Source organism: Lepisosteus platostomus, chromosome 8 (genome assembly GCF_059453375.1).
Source record: "Lepisosteus platostomus isolate fLepPlt1 chromosome 8, fLepPlt1.hap1, whole genome shotgun sequence".
NCBI classification, from domain to species: domain Eukaryota; kingdom Metazoa; phylum Chordata; class Actinopteri; order Semionotiformes; family Lepisosteidae; genus Lepisosteus; species Lepisosteus platostomus.
In genome coordinates, this window is record NC_142618.1 from 60,432,599 (window position 1) to 60,458,835 (window position 26,237).

The window sequence follows — 26,237 nt, forward strand, 5'->3', positions numbered from 1 at the left end:
TATTCTACTGCAGATCTAATCATGTCTAAATACGGAATATCTGCTACACAGACTCAAAATTGTGTTGCACATTTCACACCTTGGGGAGGAAAAAAAAAGTCAAACCAATGCACGGTTCAGTCTGAAAAAAAAAACAAGCTATTACAACCTTCTATAAAGTAACAAGTAATAGGTTTATACCATGCTGAAAAGGGAAGAAAGGAAACAACGTTTCGGCCGTGGAGCCATTTCCGGGTGTAAGTGCAGCCTACACATGCTGACACAGCTACCCACTTGAACTTCTATAAAGTACATTTTTACATCAGCTCAGGTGTCTGCTGTACTCTGCTGCATCCGAAACGAAATGAAGGCCAACCCTTTATAAACGTCACTGACCGATCGCTCACTCACCTTGATTACGGGCACCCGGGGTTTAAACCTAGAGGACAGCTGGTTTAGTACCTCTGCAAGCAGCTGCTGGTGTTTTAAAACTTTCCTCATCTTCATGATTCTTACGATGGCAGCCTGCAGACGGAAAAGCTCATCGTTAAGCGTTCGGTCCAAGTGGCATCGCCCCTGCACGGCCGGCGGCCGGGGACGCCTACCTGGATCAGCAGCTTCCTGTCCTCCTCGATGTTTTTGTGAGTGGTCTCCTGCTCCTGCTTCTGCTCCGTCTTCATTGGCACATTGATGTTGACTCGCAACTTCTTACTGCAGAGATCACACAGCGCCCATCAACACCGCGCCCTCCGAATCTCAGCAGGGACACACAGGCACCAAGCAAGTCCCCCAACCCCATGTCTCAGCAGCGATGTGCTTTCCAGTGTCACACAAAGGTCACATTTTATTCTCCACTCCTTTTCACTTTTTTTTCATTAATAAACATTCATCTTTGATCATTCTCAATTAAGTCTTTGTTGACACTGATGTATTGTGCACCATCGGTATAAACAGTACTGTCAAAAGTAAACCAGCAAAACGTTTATTCGCTATGGATCCACTAGATTCATGTATTCTTAATGACTTCAGAACCTCCACCGCTCCGTCTTTAATTTTTCACTATGTACCTTAACACCACTAGTTACTTACTTTTTGTATCCGAGAAAAAGTTTTATTAAAGTATCAGGCTTGAACTCAACTTCGTCAACATTTGCGTTTTCGTCTTCCAAGACCTACAAAACAAGAATCCAGCATCTTAGGATCAGGGGGGTCAAGAGAACAAGAACTCCTACACCACTTCTCAAAGCGAGGCCACATTCTGAACCGCAGGTGGTCACGAATTCACACGACTTGCACATACAATAGAACAAGGATATAGATGATTTTGTAGCAGGTTTACTGAAACAGAAACTACAGGAATTCATTATGCTTGCTGACCAAGTCAACATTCAAAATTCTATTTCTTTATTTTTTGAAAAACATACGGATTAACAGTGTTAAGCTTGGTTTGATGCTCTGGATCTGACTTGGAATTGGTTAGTACAGAAATCGGCAAATTTGAGTGTTACCCAAGTCAGCAGGTTGTTGTGATGATTGAACTAGTCCTTGAGAAGATGAAATTTTATGTTAATGTACAAAACTGCACCTAATTCTGAAAACACATGAACTGAACTCTTAATTAAAACACCAAGAAGGCACGTAGTGGACACAGTTAAGAACTGTCCAAGTTATTTATACTTCGGTAGAAACCTTTTTAATGGCTTCTAATACTGGTCAAAAAAGCAGTCCTTAAAAAAAAACAAAAAAATAAATAAAACAACTTACCAGTAATTTGGATTTTAATAGGATCTGTAATACCTGCACCAATACATCCTGGAATAAAAATGAAAAATCTTTTAAAAAGTGACATTCACAGTCATGTGCATTAGTCCCTGTTGTACAAATTGTGGCAAACTATTATGTCCCTTTCAGAGATCCTGTTTCTCAAAACAGCTCAAGCCGAAGTGCAGTATGTTCCCTGTGCCCATGCTATTAAAAGCCCATACTGGTCAACATGGATTAACATGAACACCGGATAATCAAGTAACTTACATGTAGACGATTACCACAGCATATCCAACCTTGATTAGAGTGTGCAGAAGTTATGTCAGATTTCGAAATGTTTACTCATTTAATATTACACATTCAATTTTTATAGAACATATTACCTTTAGTACACTTCTGGGAAGAGAAACTAAACAAAAACTCGAAAGAGGGAATATTGTGAATCATGAAGCAAATACAAGTTATAGTCAGCTGGACCTTGTATTGACATGGACAAAGAGGGCTTGGAAAATCCAAGAATTTCCAGTATCGCGTTGCAAACCGCATGTTAACTTAGCAAAACCTCCATAAAAAACACAACTGAAGAGCTCCCTCCAGCGTCCGCGACCAGGACCTGCGGGCACCTACTGTCTTAATCTGCGTGCTGTCCGTCAGCTGCTGCACGGTGTAGATGTCTTCCGTGTTGTACTGCAGGAGGATCGCCATCTGGAACGTGGACGCCTGCAGCGGGCGGGAGGGAGATCAGCATCACCCCTTGGGGCAAAACGAAACCAAGGCGCCAAACATCTCTGTGCTCATCGCGGCATCACGACGCAACGCGTGGCGCGGCTTTGCACACTGCTGCGGAGCTCTCCGGGGCTGAAAGTCCCGAGCGTTCACAGAGGGCTGGGACCGCGGAATTATTTTTTGTACCACCCCGGAGGTAGCGAAGAATTAAGTGTTACCCCTCATTTGTCTTCAGCTGCGCAGCTTTGTGAGCTCTTTCTAGGACAAACACAACCCAACAACTTATAAACCCAGAGTGCACACTGAGTGCTCTTCTCTCAACAGAAATCCTACTCTTGCTGAACACGGACACGAAAAATCAAAAAAATGTTTTATACACACAGTGGCTCCTTTCATACAGACGCTCAACATAAACACGCAGATCAACATGCTCAGGGAGACTGGTCTATGGTCTTCAGCACCAGTTGGAATGAATCCACGGCAGGTGATCCGCACAGCTCAGTGGATGTGAAGCTGTCTGGAACACCTGTTTCCCACTGCTGCTGCCTGCCGATCGCTTTTCCCAGCCAAACTGGAAACCACCTGCCACTACTGTAAGCAGCATTTGTAACTGCACGCTAGAAACAATGCTTCATTTAATAAAATGACTTGCAGTGAACCTAAGTCATCTAGAACAGATATTGCTATCTGCACAGTCAGATATCCACGTCTTCACCACAGGATAACTCTTCTAAACTGAAGCAGGCATTGCAGTATCACCCTGCTGACAAAAATATATATATTCTGAACAAAATCTGGACATCAATTCTTCCATACTATTGCTAATCCTGGCGATGGAGAGCCCCAAATCCAGCAAGTCTTTCAGTTAACCCTAAGTGCCTTTCTACTGGGAACTGATTTAGGATTTTGTAAATATCTGTAGATCAGATTTTCTGACCTGTGTTTTATGTATTTGCAGAAATTAAAAAATGATTGTAAAAACAGTCATCTTCTTTTGGTATAGACAAGGGAAGGGGAGTCGTTAAACAGGATTAGTCACTGATGAACACAAAAACAACAGTGCCCAGGGCAGACACTGCCGACGGGCTCAAGAACAAGAAGCAGAGAGGAGAGGAGTCCAGGCAGAGCTGTGACAGAGAGCCCAGAGGAAACTCACCTGCAGGGTGTACCTGTTCTTAAAGCAGTTGGTGACCAGCTCTCCTTTCGATAACTGGTAGAGCCAGGTCAGCTTGCGCCCACTGTGTCTGCTGGCATAAAAGGCTGTGAATCTTTGGTAACTCCTTTCCAGCTGTGAAGAGGGACAATAAAGGCAGGTTTAGAGAGGGAGAGAGAAAACGGAAACATCTGGCACATTAGTTCCTTTTTTCCCAGTAAACATCAGAATAACGTGCATGATGCATGCCTGTGTGGCATCTTCCATTCTTTGCCATTTGCTGTGGTTCTCCATAAAAGAACTGCGTACACAGTCTCAGGCCACTGATGTCAGCCTTGCCTAGCGAATATAACCCCTGTTCCACCCCAGTGCTGCTGCGTGTTCCCAATGACTTCACAAGTCTTCATGAAAGACCAGGGCCTCCACCTCACAGTGGCCAGGGCGGAGAACCAACCAAGGCAGACAGGGATGGGCGGACGAGGAGGAGCTGGGAAGAGTGTGCATCGGGACAGATTACCTCAGACGGCAAAGCAAACGTGCAGGACTGCTGGAATGGCCAGGAGCCCGAGCTGAGAACCTGTATGCTGAAATCCACTGGAAGACAGAGAGACAGAAAAGCCCAAGTTAAATATGAGCAACACTAGAGCAGGGCCACTGTACCCCAGGAGGGAGCGGGCCCACTGTACCCCATGAGGGAGCGGGGCCCCTGCACCCCAGGAGGGAGCGGGCCCACTGTACCCCAGGAGTGCAGTGCAGGCGACAAAGGGCAGGAAAACACCAGCTTTCAGGTTCTCTCTCAGAGCTACAGTATCGTAAACAAGACTTTGACACTTTAATATAGTACTTACTTACTAGCTAATACATGAGCAACCTACTGTTTCTTTAAATAAAGTAGCCTGATGGAATTGTTTAAAATGAGTAAGGACAGTTTCCAAAATTGTCATTCATTCGGTAAGGAAACTGATACTTTCAGTTATGTAAAGAGTTTTGTATGTTTGTGGATTGCCAAGAGACATGTTTCTGTTTATCTGTAACATAGGAAAGCAATGATCCACTTAGTAATTGTACTAAATAATTAATTGTTTAAATAATCACACACCCTGATTTTTAGTTTGTTGAAAATTCCTAAAATGGTGACAATGTTTAATGAGAGTACTTTGAGAATATCAGAGCTTTTAGTTTTTGGATAACAGTAAGATTAATATCTCAATTATAATAAAATCTAAATATTCTGCTTTTAGATGTTCCCATTACAACATCTAGAGCATATAATGTTTTTTTAGTCACTGTCAAAGCTTATCCAGTCTCTGCACTGCTACTGTCAAATAAAACTGCTCTTACACTATTTCTAGAAGCCAGCTAAAGGAGCAAAAGCTAACGGCAACCATAGAGCTGCAATCCAAATTATTTCAAAAATAACCACATCAGTATTGCTGCAATGTTGCCGAAGTGTATTATCTCTGCAATGTGGTGCAAAAGAAGAGAAACTGGAACTGAAGTTCTTCTGTATCTGTGACTGATATCACACCCTTAATGTAACCCTCCCTGGTGTTTTTCTTTCAGGGTGTCAGGAAGGGCAATACAGTGCCATCAGAGCTGCTTAGCTTTGTCTTTCAGCGAGACACTCACAGTCCAGGGGCTCAGAGTTGGACAGGTGCTTTTTAAACTGCTCGTTCAAGTCTTTGCTGACGCCGATGTCCTGGAACATGCGCTGCAGTTTGGAGGTGTACTCGAAGCCACATGCTTGCTGAAAGGAGAAGAGCACACTGTCCACGTCAGGGCCTCACCAACACTGCTGGCAGGGCAGCAGCAGCACCAACACAAAATACACCCCATGGGCTCTCAGGATCAATATGGATTTAGTGTTTGGAAAGAGCAGCCAAACAAAAACACCACTGCAATGGGCCCTTGAAGGAGCTGAAACAAGTTTAAAAGATATCATTGGAACTCGTTCATACAAACTTCATTTGTAAGATAAAACTTGTCCCATTTCTACTATTGCCTTTCCCCTGCTGAACCCCCAAAATCACATAAGAACCTACTAACAACAAAGATTAAGACATCATAATGTGACACTGCAAGCCTTCGGTGTCGTTAATAGAAAAGAAGCCCATAATTATTAAAATAAGATCCAAGCATAATCAATGACTTCCACTAATATCTACAAAGTGGATTCTGATTCCAAATACTTCAGGGATGTTTTTTTATAGTCAAACATCTCCAAAAATACTGCCCAGCATTCAAGGTGCAGTATGTTTAAAAAGTTGAATAACCCAAGAACCTAACACTTATTACTAACATGTTTGGTACAATGTTTTAATTAAAACTGGCAAACAGCATCTTTTGCTGAGCATAGTCAAACAAGAATGAACTGCAAGCTATCACAAGGGACAGTCTTGACAATCATTCTTTACCCACGGGTCTATAAACCAGGTGGCAATTGTCAGAAAGTCAGAAAGCATAAGATGTTCACCAATAAGACATCTGCTGTGTGCTTGTATTCTAATAAAAAAAAAACAATCATCTGAGACAGCCAAGTCTGAACAGCTCAAAAACATTCAACCGGTGCAGACAACGCGTAAACTCGGTCAAACCTTTAGCTTGGAGATCATGCTGGCCTCTGCATCATCACTGGCACTGTTCTGATGCACCAATCTCTTTGCTAGCATTTTGGCATAAAATTTTTGAAACACATCTTTGTCTTCAATGTATTTAAAGACCACCATCTGCAAAAGGGAGGAAGGAAGACAAGGAAGAAGTTCAGAGCCACAGAAAGCGCAATATAATAACAGGTTTGCAGGACACTGGAAGTAAATTTAAGTGTGGCTATCTTTAAGAAACTTCAAATGTTTAAATGTCACTCTGGAAAATACTCTAACCCTACAGCAACGTAAATCATACACCATTTCTTAATGTCAGGATTTGTGGGGAATGGTCAGATTTCTTATTCATGTCCGCAACAACAAAAACATGCAAAATCAGGAAGCAGCCGTGAAGATTTCACAAAACCTACCACTTGGTTTAAGGTGTCCTCCAACTCTGCCTCTTCAGGGTTTTTAGAGCTAAAAGAAAAACACTCAAATTACAAACGAGTTCGAGTCGAGCAGAAGACCTCTCCGAGTCACGTTTCGATGTTTCTGCCGACGCGTAGGAGAGCTATGAGGGGGTCTTGCTCATTTAGAGCCGACGCACCCACCCAATCCTGAAGCACACCACACCTTGTGCACCGCGCACTCGTGTGCTTCGGAAAGGCAAGCGCACAAAAAAACCTCACAAAGACTTAAAATGCTACCAGCTACACTGCTTTGAAAACTTCCTTTGAAGAGGAGTCAATCTACACATGAAACCCCTGCAGGGAACGAGCCTACAGCGCAGGCAGGCAGTGCTGCTTACAGTCTGAGCGTGTTGTAAACAATCAGGAAAGGAAACAGTCTGACCACTGGTGATAACCAGGGTTGGGGGGAAACTCGAAAATGAATACAAAATTGAGGCTTTTCGGTATTCTTTTTTTAGTTTTTATAACACACCCGTATAACACCTGTTAGCCCAGGTGTTCCCAACAACAAGGAATGATCAGACTCGCGCTGCAGCACGGCTCTCAAAATCAATCTCCCCGCTGTCCAATCGTTCCGCTCTCTCTTCCTGGTTTGGGTCGCAACTTTTGCCTCTCGTTTTAAATCGGAACGAGTCGACTCGCGTTTCTGCACACGTTTTCCGGCCGACCCGTCTTCTTCGGCGAACGGAACGCGCCGCAATCTTCCGCCCAGCAAACATCGGCGGCGGTTTGGGAACTGGCTGTGCCGCCTGCGGGAGCTACAGAGACACGGGGCACAGCCGGGACAGAGGGGCGCACCTTTTCTTCAGCAGGGAGTCACAGTACCGCGCCAGCAGCTCTGGGGACTTGCTCGAAGACTGGGCCATCTTGGTCACGGCATTGTTATTAATAAACCGACCGCAGGCCTGCAGGGGGAGACGGAAAGGTCCATTACGGGGAAAAACAAAACGGCGCATACAAGATCTGGAAAGAGCCCGAGTCTTAGAGGAAAACGCAGTAACATGAGGCATTTAGTAACATACCTTGTCTAATGCAGCCACAAAGCCGGCATCATTGTTGAACGCTGACATTACTAGTGCATTGTACTTCTTGTGAACGTCCAAAATAGTCTGTACATACATCTTGGGATCCTGCAGGTATTGAAAATGCACACGATGGTTAGTCCCAGTCAGCTCAATAACACACCTGCACAGGATGGCCACCACAGACAGTGAGCTAACCGTTAACAACACATAATAACGGTTACCTTTCCGGAATGACAGACTTTGTTAATGAACCAACACTGCAGGAATCATCACACCCATCTGAACAGTGTCCAGTGCCCGAGTGCTGGAAGTCTTAGTTAGGGGGGTGAAACCACCACTGACCTCCGAGTGGCTCACAATGTTAAACTCCACCCCACTGGAGTGAACTCTAAAGAGCACACACCGAGAAACGTCTGCACAATGAAGTGAGTGACGCACAGATCCAAAAGTTTAAAAGCGCAAATCAATGCGATTCTCCAAAAACAATGGAAGACAATTCGGAAAGTTCAGGGCTATTTGCCGGATTCATGTCCGGTAAAAAACACAGGGAGTGACAGTCCAAAGGCACTTTCACAGGGTGATGAAGAAAACAGTCATGCCTTTAACAGGGGTCAATCAACAGAGTGCAGTTTAACACAGGACAGGGACAGATAAGTAAGGAATGGACAGTGTGGAGACAGGCTGTGTGGGTTATGCTATGTAAAACAAGCAGGACATTTTACAAACGTCCTGGTCAGTTATGCAAAATGTCTTTGAGGATTTATAAGCATGCTTTCCTAGCACATTAGGAACAGCACTCGGGCATTTTTAAATCAAGTTGTATGCTAAAGAGTACTTCTTTTTAAACAGAAAGTGAAAGGATATTTGGCACCTATTTCTGCGACAGATCAGCAGGAATCCCTCACATGTACTCTCTGATGTATCTTTTGCAGTACAACCACACATGTGCTCTCTCTTGCTCCAAGATGTATTTGAGGAACAAAATCCCATTTCAAATGCACTCCCTAAACCTGAAATTTCCAACAATGGAGAAATATGTACTATACTGGCTCCATCATGAATTTTAAAAATAACACAAAACACGAATAACTGTTAAGTTACTTAGGTCTAACATTAATAAACAAAAATAACATTGCTACATTTTGCATTGGACAGAGGAAAAGAAACGACCAATATCTCTGAAGCTCTGGATAAGTGACAATTAATGAAACAAACTTGACTAAAGCTTTGTTTCAGAGGAATCGTGTTGCTGGGCAACAATCCTGGATACTGGTAGCAAATTCTTCTACTGTAATCGTGTCAGAATTCAAGCAGCCCAGGTGGGGCAGAACTCAAGCAGTGCCAGAGGCCAGGCGGGGCAGAATTCAAGCAGTGGCAGGGGCCAGGTTTGACAGCCAAAGCAGACTCGGAGGGCCCCCAGCATCTTCTAAGACCCTGAAACACAACTGCCCTGGCTTGTCTCCTTACTGAACGCGATGGGTGAGCAATGTCCCATCTGTCTTAGCCCTATGCAAACTACAACAGAAGGCCGAGGTCACCTGTACCAAGAGGCGCCAACCTGTTGCCAACCAGCCTCCAGAGTTGAATCCACCACACAACGGCCTCACAAAAACCACAAGGAAAAACACCCACATGGCAACAAAATCTCCCGGAACCCGCCCACCCATCAACACCTCCAGCCTTCCACTCCTCTCCCCGGAAACGAGCAGGTCCTGCAGAAAAGCCAGCTCCCTCCCCGGACCGCTACTCTGACTGCAGTACTTACATTGAGGGCGGCTTCTCCACACTTCTCAATGGCAGCGAGTCCCTGGTTGTGTATGTGCGTCTCCAGCAGCTTCTTTAACTCCCCCAGACCGTCCAGGATTCTGGAGACCAGATTGTACATCCGGCCCAAATCTGAGGAGCGAGCAAGCAGCAACACTGAGACTGCTGCTCCGGATATTCACGGATTTCCTGATTAATTTAACCAGAGCAAACTCCCCTGTAACTGAAGGCACTTGTGTTTTATCAATTCAATGAGTATTAAATAAAAATAAAAACAATAACAATAAAAACAATAACATGGCAATAAGCCATCTGTTAATATGAGATAGAAGATAAAAAAGTAGAAAAAAGGTGCAAAACAAAATACTGAGGTTACTGTTACTAATTAGCCTGGGATGAAGAATTACATTTCCAGCTGTTTTACACAGCAAGACCTTTTACCAAATCAATCCGATTAAAGTTGCAATGCTGCACCTAAAACGTTAAGTCAATGACACTGTTACGTTAACTGTTGCGTCTTAGTTCATTGCTGCTTTTTGTCTACTGTCTCTGTGTGCTGAGAAAAAAAGAAAAAATTAAAAGTAAAACCAAATCCAACTTCTTGAGGAGATGGACACTGACAGTTACTACCATTTCAAATGACATAAACCCCCTCAGTCAGTGCTGCATCATCACCAATAGGGCTACACTGGTTTTCATTGCGGTCATCTGAGATTTATGAACTCCGCTACACCAGCGTGTGAGTAACAAAACCACAAAGAACCTCTTTTTTAGCCAAACCACAGGTTTAAGGGCTTATGTGTGATGCTAGGTCAATCATCCTCAGCTAAGATGGATTATAGATCAAAGCAGATATCTGTCGAGTCCTACAGGCAACTTTTTGACCTTGATATTCAGCGCCACACTGCATTCAGTAAACCCGGCCTCTTACATATGCATCTTCCCTAAATATGTTCCTCTTCAGAAAATGGAATGACAAAGTGCTGATTTCCATGGCCAGGCGTAGAAGGCCTGAACAACCTGACCCCCCCCCTCGCCCCCAAACGAGCCATTAAGGTCGGAGGGAGAAGAGAGAGACGGGGGCCAAGGCCGTGCAATGGGGGTGAAGAGTCTGTCTCCAGCCCACCTTCGTTCTTGTCGGCGTCCAGCAGGTTCTGGAACTCGGTGTGGAAGATCTCCAGGTGCTTCTCGATGAGGACCTGCTCACACTTGCGCGCCAGCTCGTCCTGCGTGCTCTCGTGCAGGTAGACCTGCACTCGCCTCTGCTCCTCCAGCAAGCGGGCCTCGGCCTGCGGGGGGACAAGCACGGAGGACACTCGAGGGGCTCCAGCAGGGTCACGGACGACAGGGGGCCGGCCCGCTGGCAGCTAGTAGCCGTTTCTTGAAAGAAACCGGGCTATCGTCTTTAACCCCCATGGCTCGTTCCGTATCCCCGCGAGCCCCGCAGACGCGGCGTGCTCTCCTCCGCAGGCAAATGTGTGGGGAGACAGCTCCACGGAAAGGGGCTGAACGCCAACAGCTCAAGCTGCCTTTATCCCTAAAATCCGAGTCTCGCCAACAGACAACTGAGCTTGCAAATGGAGTGGGGGGCAACATCTGCTCTTAAATTATACTTGCTTCACTTATTTTCCCCGCAATGTGGGGAGAAACTTGCCATTCCATACATTTACAGAGCTAAAGATATGAAAGGTGCTTTTACTAGCATCAGGAGTGCAGAAAAGGAAATTAGGAAAAGCCTTAAACATTCATTTCTTAAAAATATTTTTATACAGAAGGAGTGACTGGTAATTTCAGAATTGGTTGTATTTTTATGCTGATGTGCCTGTTCAGAGAAGAGCAGCCTTGTTCCCAGTCACGTGTCCACACATTCTGATTCAAGGGCTCACCTTTTTCATGTACTCCGTAACAGGATTTTGTTGCAAGAACTCTGTGCTTTCCCTGGTATAAAACCGCTCGGTATCTGCTAGGAACTGAGTCTCAAAGTATTCTTTGTACACAGATAATGTAGGTCCCTTTGCAAAGGCATCATCTTCATTCAACCCAAGTTCAACTGTAAGGGAAGACAAAAACATCAGCAGGACTTTGGAAAAGCCAGATACCAGCATCGCTTATGCAAAATAAAATTCAAAAAATAAAAGCCTGGCTCAATCAGCGCTCAGCTCACAAAGCTTTGATGGAAGGTATTGTGATGCACCTGTATCAGACTTTCTCAATATTTGCTGCTAGATAAATGTTGGCAATGAGGGTGAGGAATTATCTCCAAGGCAGCTGGGATTTTGTCAGCATCAAACGCAATGGACGCAGTCTCCGGAAATAAAGGAGCAGAGTGATCTTAGTTTCTTGCCTTTCCAGACTCGAACATCATACAAAAAACAAAAACAAAATGCACTAGAACATTTACCATAGGACTGGACTACTCCACTGATCAGCCTTGTGTTGATGGTCTCCCCATTCCTTTCCTTTTCAATCAGCTTCAATACTGCATTCGTCACCTGCAGAAGAAAACAGGTTGGGCAGCACGTGCATGAGTCATCTCAAGGAGCAGACCTCAACAGGCTGTGCATGCAGCACATTGCGTTTGTCAGAATTTCAATGCATAATTGTACAATAAGTAGATACACCTAATGAAAGAATTTAAAAAGAGCTTCAAAATTAAATATAATGGGAAAGCACTGCAATGAATATGAAGTGATTTGCCTGTGCAAATGTGATTAAAATCGGTATTTTTCCAATATTACAACAACAATCAGCCTCCATGGGCCCAAACATCAGCTGCTCAGTTTATAACAAGATACCCCACTGTACCTCAACTGTTCAATTTCGCCCATTTCAAAAACCGGAATTCCCAAGAGGATTCAGCTTCCTAATTTTATTTTTCCAAGACACGACTGCATCAAAAACCAAATGTTTATGATCTTCATGCATGGCGCTTGAAGCATGTAGAGGCACAACAGATCATGCCTTTGTCCAGCAGAAGCTGAAAGACGTCATGGACTGATTCATTCTTTAATAAAACTTTACTCACTTGGTCTGCTGCATCTAGTCAGTGTTACACCAAAAGCTTTACCACTGGTTAAGACAAAGGTGAGGAAAATCCTCAAAACAAGCGGACTTACTTGTTTATTTAAAGGTCTAAATAAGCATTCTCTCCATGTCACCAAGGCGAGCTGGAAAAGAAAAACAGCTTATTCTGCTTCTGTGCAAGTGTGGCTTGGATACAGGAAAAGAACTGTGGAAGCAAACCGACTGTGCAATTCAACTACCCACCCCTTTCAGACAGTTTAACAATAATCTTCCACAGCCCTTTCCTAGTCCAAGTCATTTCATTTTCACTTACAATAAAAATGCCGTTTTATGCTAAGGGCTTCAATGAATCAAGTGGAATGTTACTTGAGGAATTTAAAAAAAAAACAGGACTAGATTGTAATTAAATGTATTTCACAATAAAACTCTTGTCGCACATCCATTAAGAAGGAGCATGCAGAAGTCAGGGTTCTCTGATGCCCCCATGCATAAGGAAAAATAAGAAGCCTAATCCCTCATTTTTCAACATCACCGATTTATACAGGATAGGCCAAAAGTCTAGCAGGTGCTTTCTTTTTATTCCCTCACCGAGATTCCCTAAACGCTGTCTTTTTACCTGACCTGGAGACCTCACTAAGGTATGTGGGCACAAATCGTTTACCACTACATTTCCCTACCCATCTATCCCAGCAGCGAAGCCTGGAGTGTGGAAGGAGATAAAACAGGTTTGACGGAGCAAAAGAGTTCGAACGATTATCGTTTTTTTCCTATTGGAGATGAAACCGTACACGACCTCAAGACCAGTGCGTGAAATTCAGTAGCAGGTTATGTTGCAACAACAACAATAACAAAATCCTCCTGATAACAGGGCGGCCCCACTGACGGCCTCCGAGCAGCGGCGGGAGCCGGACCCCCGGGGCCGCGTGGGGGAAACGAGCAGATCCTCACCGAGTAGATTTCGTAGATTCCCTTGCGTCCCTCGTCACATTCGCGGCGGACCCAGTGTCGGTTGAGGTAGGCGCAGATACCGTTCAATACTTTGCTGGAGAACCTGTAGTCCTCCCACTGCTGCGTGTAGAACTTGAGAACGCTCTCGTCCATCAGGTCTTCCCCGTCCTGGGGCAGGGAGACAAGGCACGGCAAGTTCAGAGTCAGGAGCGGCCTGCAACAGGCTCGCCTGTGCCAACGCTGCACTGCAGAAAGCCAAGGAGGAACAGGAACGAAGCGCAGCGCCATCGCTGCGTACCTGCTCTCACCACTCAAGCTCTCCTGCACACAGCTGAAGACATTTCACTCAGTCCCCATCTCTTCCTGGGGCTAGAAACAAATACTGCACTTAGCTGGAATATAAAATCTTTACGAACAAAAAAAAAAAACAGAAGAAAATGAGAGTTTCCTGTGAGGCTGCTGAGCAAAGTGAGAGCACCATTACTGGGAGGCCACAGCAGTGACTCAGACCTCGGAAAACCAAAGATGACTTCTACCAGAACGCACCAGAATGAAAGGAAAGAGCCAAGGTGATTACAGCTTCAGCTCTCCTTCTAGCCCCAGTTTCATTTTATTCCGTTTCCACCTTCAAATGTTCTCTTCCCACGGCAGATAAACACACCCCGAGGAACAGGTCAGCTCGCTGCGCTGGAGAGGTAAGACAGACGGGCAGCGAGGTGGACCTGGAGCAGATACCTTGAGCAGGTTTGTCAGGTAGTTCTTCAGGAATTCCTTCAGTCTCTTGTAGAGCTCCAGTCCCACAAACTGAGCCCCTCCGGGGGTCTGTGCCTTCTTGGAAGGCCGGGAAGGGGGAACCCCAGCACCTCTGGCCTGGTTTGACTGATGCACACTGGTACAGTAGTTGTAGACATGTCTGAAGGGCACGTTAAGGCATGAACATGTGCTCACGATGCAGCGCTATATGTAACACACACAAGGACCTGGACGTCAAAGCACACTGTGCAATGACATTCGGTCAACAGAAGGACATTGTCTTAAAGGGGAACTGCAACCTTTTTAATATTTCCAAAGCCTTTCTTCTCTTTTCATCAGGGAATAAACCCTTACTTGTTCCTTTGCAGCCTACGCACGCTGACGCAGCTCCCTACTTGAACGAAGTTATTACAAAACAACTATGGCTGCACTACAGGTGTGTGCCTGCTGTCAGTCTGTGACTGTGTTCAGCCAACACAATGATCCACGCCTGAAACTCCACAGCAACGCTGCGAGCAGCCGATCCGGTCTCTGACACGCGACACTGCGGTTCCTCATTCCTTCAGCACCCGTTTCACACTGCAGAAGGTCTCCCACCTTTCAGCTCAGCGAAGGTTAAGATGAGACAAAAGCAGACACACAGGAATGCTGCGATTTGACATGGACATGATTTTGTGCTACATTTTTACTTCCGTGCTGATAAGGAGTTTTGCGCTGTAGACTATAGCCCTTAAAAAAAGATCTCTTGTCCAGTCAGTAAAAAAACAACATTCGATTTTTCTTACATTAACAAGAAGATAAAAGTGAGCCAGTAACTGCCTGCTTCTAAATGTTAATTTTAGTAACCTTTTAAGCACTTCCCTTGCTGAGAAATTACAAAAGCAGTACACCTACCCTTATTTAAAAAAAAAAACGATTTCAGACTTGAACAAAACAAGGGAAACCCCAACACACAAGCTGAAAAGAAGAAAGCCATGTTACAAAAACAGGATGGACGGCTCAAATAAAACAACCTGTGAAGTAATTCCTATGAATTTTATACGGGTTAACTTTCACCTCAGGCTGAGCAGAATTCTACTCATAATGCAGGCTCCTGGTGGCAACACTTAAAAACAGCTGGACAGTGGCTCTTTCAGAAGCACGCACAAGCACTCAAGCTTCCTTTTAACAAGGAAACATTTTCTGTTGTCGTGCTGCTAGATGCAGCCGGTCTGACACCTGACACCCGAGTCGCTCTGAAGGTGTGTGTGTGTTTCTTTGCTTCTATTCAGAACAACCATTTCCCACAAAGCTAAGAAAACAGGAGAAAGTAGAAAATTTGGGAACGTCAAGCATTTTTTAAAAGGCAAAACCTGTCCTTATCAGCTCTGTAACTTTGAAAGTTTCAAGCTTGCCTGTATTGTCAGTCTGCCTTTCCCATCCTTAAAAAAAAAAAGTGTCAGTGATACATCGTCAAAGAAGTGTGAACTGAAACGCCGCGTTTGCATTCGAGGGAGAGCAAGATCGCAAGAGCTCGGCACGAGATGCGCGAGCAGGCATGCAGACCCCCCAGCTCCTGCCGGGAACGCCAAGCGAGGACCAGAGCCGTAGGCAGCGCTGACGAGAGCCAGCAGAGAGCGGACACGAACGGACGAAGGCCTGAGTCATGAAGTCGTGAAGTCATGAAGAAAGGTGCTGTTCTCAAAGGAGAGAGGGAGAAGAAAACGTCCACAGGGACCGAAGCCCCGAGTCACTGAGGGCAGGGGGCGAGGCAAGCCCTTTTAGGGTTCTGGAAGAGAAGAAAATCCAGACTCGAGGCAGACTTCTCAACCGCTTCCCTGCCTGCTGTGAGCCTGGGGACAACATTTCCGACAACAGCAACCGAAGGCCAAAGCTGGCCTTCTAGGCAAATGTCTGCTGCATTCAAGTTTGTGCTTTCCTTTTTAATGTACGTCATTACACACATACACCGTATGTTCAGGACACACGATCTTCAACGGCATAGTCATTTTGTAGATTTCTAATTAACTCAATTAGCAAAACTCTTATGCTTCTTGAGACTATTTTATTATATATATATATCTTTCAAAAGAAAACAAACTGCCTCCAAATGCTGACTCTCCTACACATCCCCACACTACAGATCTCACTTCTGCCTAGTCTGGGGACCAAGTGTAGAACCTGCAGCCTAAAACACCCCTCAGCGTTGAGGACCTTGACATGAGAGCTGTGCTACTTCTTACACAGCCTTTAGATAAGGTTTACACCACCTTGTGATGCCGGTAGTTAAGCTAAATAACCATTTTATTATGTCTGCATAACCATTTGTGCTTCCACAAAGGCGAATGTCCTTTTTTAACACTTAGAAATCCACACTAAAGGCAGAGCACACAGCACTTCAGCTCACACCGCCGAAACGTTGTGCTTTCTTTCTTCTCTTTTCAGCATGGAATAAACCTATTACTTGTTCCTTTGGAGCACACAGTCTAAGTCTGGTCTTAGCTTTTTTTATTGAACTACTGTCTAGATGCTTCAACTTTACCTGTAATAAACACCTTTCTGATGACAGATCAATTTGGAAGAGCTAAACTTACTTTTCAATGGGGCAACACATTGGTATAATTTAGAATGCAATATCAAATTATGTTAAAGCAACAAATCACCACAAAATCAGAAGCAAATGAATGTTTTTTCCCCACTGTTGTATTTGACAGGGATAATCTTAGTATTGTATAAGTTCAGACATTACCGTTTTACTACTCAAGACCCCAGTCCATGACTGGAACAGTTGCAAATACGACCCAATCATGTTCAGCATTTCCTGCAGACAATAATAGGGGCTCTGATTTAAAAATACATGCATGATTACTAGCCAGTGCCAAGTCACTGACATCCACCTGCTACCCCCCCAGACACAACTGTTCTCTGCCCTGCTACCCCCCCAGACACCACACAGCTGTTCTCTGCCCCAGGTGATTCACCTGGCACCCAGACCGTTTGGTAGTGAAGCAGGAACACAGCAATGGGCCTACTCAGGAAGAGTTAGCAAGCACATGAGCGTATGACACATTGGCCAGGGGCGACTGCGACATGAAGAACAGAGATGAACAGCGAGCAGGGCAGAGTCTATGATCCAGGCACTGAGCAGTGAAAGCTGCTGACTGAATGCCTCACTGGGGACAGCAGACTGATTCCCGGGAGCAGATCTGCAAGACAAAGTGCTGTTCAGGTTCCTGTGTCCTTCATGGATCCCCGTTCATCGGTGAAAAGATTATTTGCGTTGATTGCACATTGTATTTATAGTTCCAAAGCACGTGTGCTTTGTCATTGTGCAAAATGCAGATGTTAGTCTCTTTCAATCTGCACCGTGCTTGATGTACCAAATTCTGTCCAAATTCTGAGTGCATAGGAAATGTGTACAGGTGAGTGTTTCAATTTAACTCTCTGAATCCCCAATATAGTTCTGGGAATCACAATTTCTTGCTATGGTACCACTGATGAATATAAACAGTACCATTAAAAAGTTTTGTATATTTACCAGTTCAACATTTTTTTAGATGCAATAGGTGTATGAAGTAGAACAAAATGTACGTGGAACAAGCAAACCCCTAGTTTACTTAGCAAAATTAAGGGGTAATTAGAATAAGGCGATTAATCAATCAGGTAAAAGGACTCCGTTTGGGCAGCAAAGTTCTAATAGTCAGAAACATTGTGAGTTAGGCCTTCAGCACACAGGTAAACGGATATCTCTTGATGATTTCAGAGCACCTCAGAATGTGGTTAATGCTCAACAGTATGAAGAGGATTACAACACCATTTCTGAAAATGTGGGGCTCCATCCAGCCACTGTCTTGACAGTCTAAAAACTTCAGCGTCTCTACTCCAGACGGATCGTCCTGCTAAGATCTCCACAAGAGCAAAGTGAAAAATCATTCCGGAAAACCACAGAGTAACATCTAAGGATTAGGACCTGATGGGTCTCACTGCAGCTAACGTCTGGCCTGTGTTCATGCCTCAACCATCAGGAAAAGACAGAATACGAATGATCTTCACTCAAGAATAGACACTACTCTCTAAAAAGAACACTGCCACATGTCTCGGGTTCACCAAAGAGCTTCTGGACGATCCACAAGACTACTGGAAGAACACTCTCTAGATTGATGATTTGCCACCAGTTACTGAACCCAAGCACTCACATGCTTTTTCATTGGAGGAAATTTACCGTTGGATCATTCTATTAATTAAAATGATCTAGATATATCTTATGTTTGTATTATATGTTTAATCAGAATACTGTCATCTTCTAATAAGACTCTTCTGAAGATTAAGTTTTGGATCCACTTAGGAGAACAGACATTTTTCTCAGCAGTGTGCATGGTATCACAAATAGCTCTGAAGGCAGCCAGACTCCACCTGCTTGTTGTTTTCATCCTGCTGAGCCTGTAACAGCCCTGCACTACTAGGCAAGCTCTAACGATCCTAAACCGTTTTTGCAAAAGGTTCAACACCAAAACGAGATGCACCCCGCGCGCAAACAAGACTTTGCCCACCACCGTCATCGGCCTACCACGACCAGAACTTTCCAGGGGTGTCCTCCCTCACACACTCCTGCAGCAATTCAGAGAACAACCTGGCAGCTGACCGTGTCTAGTGCACTGCACCATGCGTAGCTCATGGCTTTAGTATAGCAGGCAGGGTGATTTCATTTATTTCCAGGTCTCGGGCTGGGAAGCAGAACAGTGCAGCTTTTTCTTGGGAGCTGCAGGTATCCCAGTGCTCAGCACCTGCAGGGGGACCTACTGTCCTGCACATCACCAGTGGCCACGATCCTATGTGTAAAGTTAATCAGTCCGGTCGGGACTTTCTTCCTCTCGATTCTTTGCCGATATTCAGAGAGGGGATGGCGATTCCTGATCGGGTGCGATTTTGTTTCCCCACTGTTTTACTCGGCACATTATTTGGTACGTCGTGGATATGCGTTCGCCCGCCATTAAACCGGACTTCTAAATCCCATTGTTATGCAATCCTCACACAGAGCCAATCTCCCCTATCACAACTCTTGCAATTTGTGTTTTTGCAAAGTCACTCCCACAGACGAAGGATTCTGCCCGAATAGCACAGTACAACGGCTTAACACCGAAAATTCAATAAGTCAACTAGATGCAAAGGCAGATGAGGTTTCTAAACGGTAAGTTAGAAACTTCTCGTACCTAAAAGTATGCTGCAGTGCTTGGCCATGAGCCCTTTTTGTTCAGGTCAGTAAGATGAGCAGCAGTACAGACCCAGAAAGCTGACCGCGAGACTGTTGCACGCCTCGTATACAAGTCTATGTAGCGCCTAACAAAATTCAGGCATCTAAAAATCCATGTGCTTACTTCACCCCTAACATCTGTCTGCCAGTCTCATGCTCATGGCAAATCCATAAAGCAACAGACCGGGAACAGAAAGCAGGACGACAGCGAAGCTCTCTTTCGCTCAGCAGGTTCTTCCAATCCTCCCAGCACGGGCTGCAAGGAATTTCACTTTCCCGTATAGCCACTGGAAAGGGAAACCCTGCAGCGTGCTGCTGCTCCGGTCGTGAACTCACCATCCCGACCTCGACACACTGCGGAAGCAGGTGCAGCACAACAGCGTTGTGAACTGCAAGTTACGACATACGGTAGCAATCACGAAGAGGCACAAAAAACCTACAAAATTCACTCAATGAGGAAGCTGAGATTTGCACAAATACAGCACCAACAGCACAGGCTCACTCTGTTACGAGAGAATGACTTTCGGGTATTCAGTATCAGATGTGGCGGCGAGATGTGCTGACATCAGCAGCAGTCATGCTTCATTTTGCACTATATTGCATGATTCTCAGGTCCGTTTTTCACCTCATCTGCTGTGCAGAGAGGCTGCTGGTGCTGAATACCTGTCACTTGTCACCCAGGTGAGTACCATACTTCAGCCCTGAATGAAGTAGGTCCCCTCCTAGAAATTGCATTACATACATGCAATTCAATTTATCCAAAAATACCTTGTATCCAAAACGGACCCAGCATCTTTAAGGATTTCTAAACTGACACTCAGCATCTTTGCTTCTTTTAACCCAGACAAACAGCTTAATGCTTAAAGCTTTTACAAAACGTTTAAGCTTTTATGATGATAGATTTTGTTTGGAGGGTTGCACTGCAAGTTTGTGTCCGTGGTTAATGCTATAATTTGCTTGACAGTTCAAAAACACAGTGTGAAAAATTCTGAGAAGTCACAAGGAAAACGTACAATATACTTAATTATACCACCTTACTAAGAAGTCAGTTTAAAGACCAATGACTTTTACAGCCTGGCAGTGCAAATTTACTTTCTTAAAATCAAAGATTCACCACGTGAAGTTAAAAAAACTAGATAATCATCACAAACACCACAAACACACAATTAGCTACTGTATATATTCCAAACACAATGAATACTTCTTATATGCCTTCCCAGTATATTATGTGATCTTTGCTTATGCTACAAAGAAACATCTTGTGTGGCTGTGGCTTGTTTCCCAACATCTCCCAGTTGTATGACAACACTTTCCTAAAGCAGACATAACGGAGAGAAAAAGAACTGAAACATTATCATCTTAACCAGTTTGCAGAAGAGGGTGGAAAAAAAATCTCAGAGCAGTTCCTTTACCTGAACTCAGTGGGACATGGGTGGGTTTGGACAACTCTCTGCACATCACACACCTCATCACCTAACACCTGACCAAGGTATATCCGCCTCTGCACCCAGCAGATACACTCGAAAAGGGAGAGAGGCGTCCTAGCCTCTGTACTCTCCCCCATCACCGGTCGCGGACAGGCTATTTTTTAATGAATCTTACTTGAGTAGTCCAAAATCGATCTCATCGGGGGGGGAAAAAAAATACGCAAGAAAGCTTAAAGAACTTAATTTTTCCACTCCTAGAAAAAGGAAGCCGGGACCTCAAGAGAGTGATCCGTATCCAATCTGCAGATCCAATTCTAACCCAACTCCAGTGACCCACAGCTCTTCCTCCAGACTCCCCTGCTGTGCAGTGATCCTCATAGCCAGGGCTCTGCACAGCCCCCCAGCACAGGGTAGGATACGTGTAGAGTTCCATGTATCGAGACTTGGCCATGCTCTGTCTGGTATAGACCTGCTGTATTCCCGCTCGAAGATCATCCCAGATCTGGTCCAGCCCAATCTGTTTCAGCCCATGCGGGTTCTGACTTCTGTTCGACGACATCGTCTGTCCCTTCCCGTCGTTTTTTTTCTTTCTTTGCGACCGGTTTTAAATATTCCTTCCTTTTAAACGAGACAATTAAAAGCTACTCCCCCATGAGGTGCAGCGCTGAAGAAACAACCACGTCAACCCCCCCCCCAAAAAAAAAGTATTTAAAAAAATCCCGTCCTTTTCCTCCAAAACACGTGTGGCGGCTCCAGCAGTTGCCCCGCGAAACAAGTGTTAAGAGCCCACGTCACCAGAGGACCTGCAAGAAACAAGAGGAAAACAAAAACACAAATTATACTTCGGACTCTGCTAGCTTTCCGTGCTGTTCTGCTCCTTGATGATGTGCTAAAATAGGTTTATTCCATGCTGAAAAAAAGAAGAAAGAAAACAATGTTTCGGCCGTGGAGCCTTCTTCAGGTGTGAGGGTGTGTGCTCACACCTGAAGAAGGCTCCACGGCCGAAACGTTGTGTTCTCTTTCTTCTTTTTTTCAGCATGGAATAAACCTATTACTTGTTCCTTTGCAGCCTACGCATGCTGACGCAGCTCCCCACCTGATGTGCTAAAATGCTTAGTGTCCTTAAGTTAAAGCACTGCTGTCAGTAAAGCACTTCTCCACTTCTTTACAGCACTAAATATAAATCAAGGGACATTGCGTTAAAACTGTACTGTACACTGGTAAGGCCTCATGTAGCATACTGTGGACAACTGTGGCCACCACGTTAGGGGGAAAAAAATGCCTCTGCTCTGGAATCAGTCCAGGAGAAGAGTTCCAGGGTTTAAGGTGTAGGTACGACCTTGTAGGTGGAAGGAACGGAACCTTTTTATTCTTCAAGACTAGGCTGGAAGAAGAGTATGTGGGGACCCGATACGGGAATTCAAAACTCAAAACCTCAAAGTTCAATTAACTGTGAACATTTAAAACTGTGAACAGGAGGCGCTTCTTGACACAAGTGGTAGTGGGGACAGGGAAACGATCCTAACTACCCAACAGGCGAGAGGGGCCCGATGGCCTCGTGTGCGTCTATTCCTATGGTGTGTGAAAACAGCAATGAGACAGAAGTCGATGCTCCTTAAACAACTTTGCCACGCAGTAAAGGCAGAAGGCTGCCAACATCACCAAGCAGTGTCTAAAACACTTCACATGGCAGTTGCACTACAAAAACGCTCAAACTACTTAATAGTGTTATTTAGCTGAAACCCTAAGAACCTTCGGCAGAAGTGTCTGTCTGTGAATCCTTACAGAAAATATTTCAACAAAACCACAGTGGATTTTATACAGTTCTCGAACGGTCACTCGCTGATAATTTTTTGTTTTATCTTAAGTTGTCAATGATAAAAAAAAATTAACTGTTTTTCATCAACTGCTTGGCGATTTTTACTTTACAGTTCAATGCAGTAAGACAGTGACAACAACATCGACATTTTAAACAAGAAAAATAAACGTAGGTGGACACACTGGCGAAAATTAACATTGTGATGTTAAGAAAAAAAGATGCAGAGAAACAGGGACTTAGATGTGACAAAATGACAGGAGTTCAGATCAAGGAAAATGCTCAAATTGAAACAGCTCATTTTCAACACACTAAGCACTGGTTAAAAAACATGAAACAGGGTGTTAAATTCAGGATTTTCACAACACAAACAGGTAAAACTAAATTCTACCTGTTTGGTTATACAAATACGACACACCTGTTCCCACTGAACTTGATTAAGATAAAAGAAACAATTCTGTTTAACAGCTTTAATTTTAAAATGTAATAAAATGAAAATTGCGGCATAAAACATTTTTGTGTTTTTAATTTTAACAGTATTCCACAAGATATGGCTTTTAATTTTTTTGTAGAAGATGAAAACACTTCGAACCCAATGTCTTGTCTTAAACTACGCTGTCGTCTGTCTATTTAAATTACAAGGACTCTTATTTTAAGAATCAAAGGTAAATAAAGATCTTGGGAATGCAAGATGTCATTTCCCATTCTCACAAGAAGATTTTATCATGATCTAATGTATCTTACTGACAGAGCCTGTCTGTGCTCTTCTGTATCAGACAAAAGTAATCTATTTTCTCATGATCAAAACTACTGAGAGGCTCTGTCGACAACATGTATCAGCAGTGACTTTTCTCACCAGGGTCTGTGAGAAGTCTGTGCTTGATTTCCTCCTGCAAACTGAAGAGGAAAATAGGAAATATGTGTGAAATAATAATGATTAAAAAACAAAACAGTAGAAACAAACAACCTCAATCCTATGAAGAGTTGGACCTGCCTTTCTCTGCACTTTTTTTTTTAAACGTTAAGGCATTAACACGTGTACTTACATAGATGAAAAGTGTAAGTGATGTGTGTATGAGATCTCTGAATACTACTGAAAAAAAATTTACACAACTGGAAAAACGGCTACAAATGAGAAAATACGATGCCAAAAATTAAGATAACAGTAACATGGATCTTAGAACTACTTGGCAACTTTGCTAACATACAGTACAACTTAAATGGTGAAATTATACCATCGACTAAATAACTTTAAATCCAGCAGCTCAGGCAACAGATCCATTATCAGATACAGAACCACCAAATCACATTTAAGAAACCCTTCAACAGTAACCTAGAGATAAAAAAAATCAATGCACAGATCTGACCACTGAGGGCGATTAAACACAATGTACCGACAGTACTTCAGGTAGCCTCCTGCTGTTTTCCTACACCGAATACCAGAGAACCAGAAATAGTGTGCAGGTGTAACTGTAATATTTGATCTGGGGAAATCTGAAACTTGCACATCAAGTGTGATTACAGCTGGAATTTTACTGAAGTATCCAGAAACGATACTTCTCATCTATCAACCAGCCACTAAAAGTCTATTTGCAACAAGTGTGTTTGCAGTTAACATATATCAGGTGTGATGCCTGGCTTGTATACTGCATTCGTGTTGGTGGTGCTATTGCGCACGATGCCCATTCAAACTGGTAAAAAGAAAACCCAGCAAAAGTGCTCGTTTAACTTCAGCTTTTTAAATTCTGTACTGATGGTGCTATTGAATGATTTGCCCGAACAGAACATAGGTTATAAGACTTAAAAGTGAATTGCTAAATTTTCCATCACTAACGTCTGCACTTCAGCTAATGAAAAAGTATATAGTTTCATCTAAGGAGAAAATTAACGAAAAGTACAAAACTACAGGGACGACAGGAATAATTCATGGGCGGCTGAGTCTTTAATGTCTGAGGATCTTTAACATTTAATTCAACATGAATCTGCCCACTCCTGACTTTTAAAAGCTGGAGGAAGCTAATCTCAGACTTTTTAAAATTTAAGCTAGTATGTTTTTTTGCACAGTCATCAAATGATGTCGTGCGTGTGGGGCCCATGAAAGAAAATTGACTTGCAAGTGTGCAGAAAGACTTACACTGACCTCTGGAGGGAGACAGGAACGTCCGATGCTGCCGAATTATGCAAGACAATTAATTTAACTATTGATAAGCAGCCATTCACCATTCTCCAGAGACACGGGTATCCAAAGTTAGCTCATCACGCTCCTTGAAGCAAACATTGCATGTGGACTAGAACTGATCACCACAGTGCAAAATATTTTGTATTTTCCAGCATTACGGAGAATATTCAGATCCACTGCAAGTTTCAACTAGAAACAGCACAGCTGCGTACTGGGCTAAATACCACCACTGGGATATTAACCCGGCGTGTGCAAAGATAGATGTGGATCACTTTCCTCATCTGACTGCAGAAAGCTGATATCAAATGAGCAGAAAACAACGATGGGATACTTCCCACTCTGTTGACACTCAAAACTGAGCCGCAGGGCAGTTCTTCGTCCAGTCATGGAATTCTAAACAAAGCCTTCACACAACATCGGAATGACTCGTTCGGCGCGTTCCTGTACAGCGACACTCTGCAACCTCTTCTCCCGTGACTGGAAGACGGGCATATCAAGTTCCTCTCAATCTCAGGGCTGTCAGATTCGCCCCTGCCGGGTGACTAAGCAGTCGGCGGAAGGGAGGACTGATCCTGAATGGTCCCATTGTGACAGGCTGCGGTTCAGCCGCGCTCAGTGCCATGTCTGTGCCGGGGACTGAGGATCTCGCCCAGATCGGCAGGAAGTGGCGCAGACCGGGTTTTCCTCCGACTAAGAACGAGAGCCTGCCTTGCCGCACGCCTCCCATTTTTCCTCACGTGGGCAAAAAAAAAAGTACTTAACAGCGCCTTCGAAAGAGAAACAGTTTGTTACTGTGCAACGGTACCCTGGCAGCGTCAGCAACACTGAAGTCCAGAACGGTGGAGTGCCAGATGAGAATCGCAGCTGGAGGACAGAGCAGCTGGGACAGAAGGCAACAAAGCAACAAACAGCAAAGGGGCTACAGACACTGAAGCACCTGCACTCCTTTAACAAACATTAGGCAATTCCCCTATACTACAAGATCAGAATAATACAGGTGTTGCAGACATAAAGCAACTCAAGTACCTGGGAGTAATGAAGATTGCTGAAGTGAGATATATGCCTGCAAATTAACTTTGATGAAGAACAAAGTGAATCAAGTCCCACTCACCCTTACTACAAGTGGAAACATGTAACATGTGGGGGATGATTTCCACACACGTCAGCCCACATTTATTTTATGGCAACAACAGAATCACAACACATTCTTCCATTTAGAATTTAAATAAAAACAGGCCTGTTGTTTTCCAAAATGTATAATTATATTCTGCACACGCACTCCGAATACTCTCTGCAGTGGCATTACATCTAAAGCAGCCAAACGCATCTTTAGGCCACAGTGCACAGAAGCAGTAAGGATCATCCACTATGTGTCGAGCGCAAATTATTCAAGC

General features: G+C 44.1%; 1 protein-coding gene across 3 annotated transcripts in view; it reads right to left on the reverse strand.

The window, feature by feature from the left end:
- Positions 1-26,237, reverse strand: part of cul1b (cullin 1b) — a 40,659-nt gene that overhangs the window by 937 nt on the left and 13,485 nt on the right. For 2 of the 3 annotated variants that reach the window (XM_088644165.1, XM_088644166.1), the window contains exons 2-21: positions 21,268-21,651; positions 14,174-14,351; positions 13,439-13,606; positions 12,583-12,633; positions 11,868-11,958; positions 11,353-11,516; positions 10,593-10,755; positions 9,468-9,598; positions 7,700-7,807; positions 7,476-7,582; positions 6,636-6,684; positions 6,217-6,348; positions 5,252-5,369; positions 4,140-4,216; positions 3,626-3,757; positions 2,371-2,463; positions 1,744-1,791; positions 1,069-1,151; positions 585-690; positions 391-504 (exon numbers count right to left, since the gene is read on the reverse strand). In XM_088644165.1, coding sequence (XP_088500291.1) covers positions 391-504; positions 585-690; positions 1,069-1,151; positions 1,744-1,791; positions 2,371-2,463; positions 3,626-3,757; positions 4,140-4,216; positions 5,252-5,369; positions 6,217-6,348; positions 6,636-6,684; positions 7,476-7,582; positions 7,700-7,807; positions 9,468-9,598; positions 10,593-10,755; positions 11,353-11,516; positions 11,868-11,958; positions 12,583-12,633; positions 13,439-13,606; positions 14,174-14,351; positions 21,268-21,407 — 2,253 coding nt within the window. In that variant the 5' untranslated portion in view covers positions 21,408-21,651. The remainder of the gene's footprint in view (positions 1-390; positions 505-584; positions 691-1,068; positions 1,152-1,743; positions 1,792-2,370; positions 2,464-3,625; positions 3,758-4,139; positions 4,217-5,251; positions 5,370-6,216; positions 6,349-6,635; positions 6,685-7,475; positions 7,583-7,699; positions 7,808-9,467; positions 9,599-10,592; positions 10,756-11,352; positions 11,517-11,867; positions 11,959-12,582; positions 12,634-13,438; positions 13,607-14,173; positions 14,352-21,267; positions 21,652-26,237) is intronic. The other variant, XM_088644167.1, reaches the window with a different exon arrangement.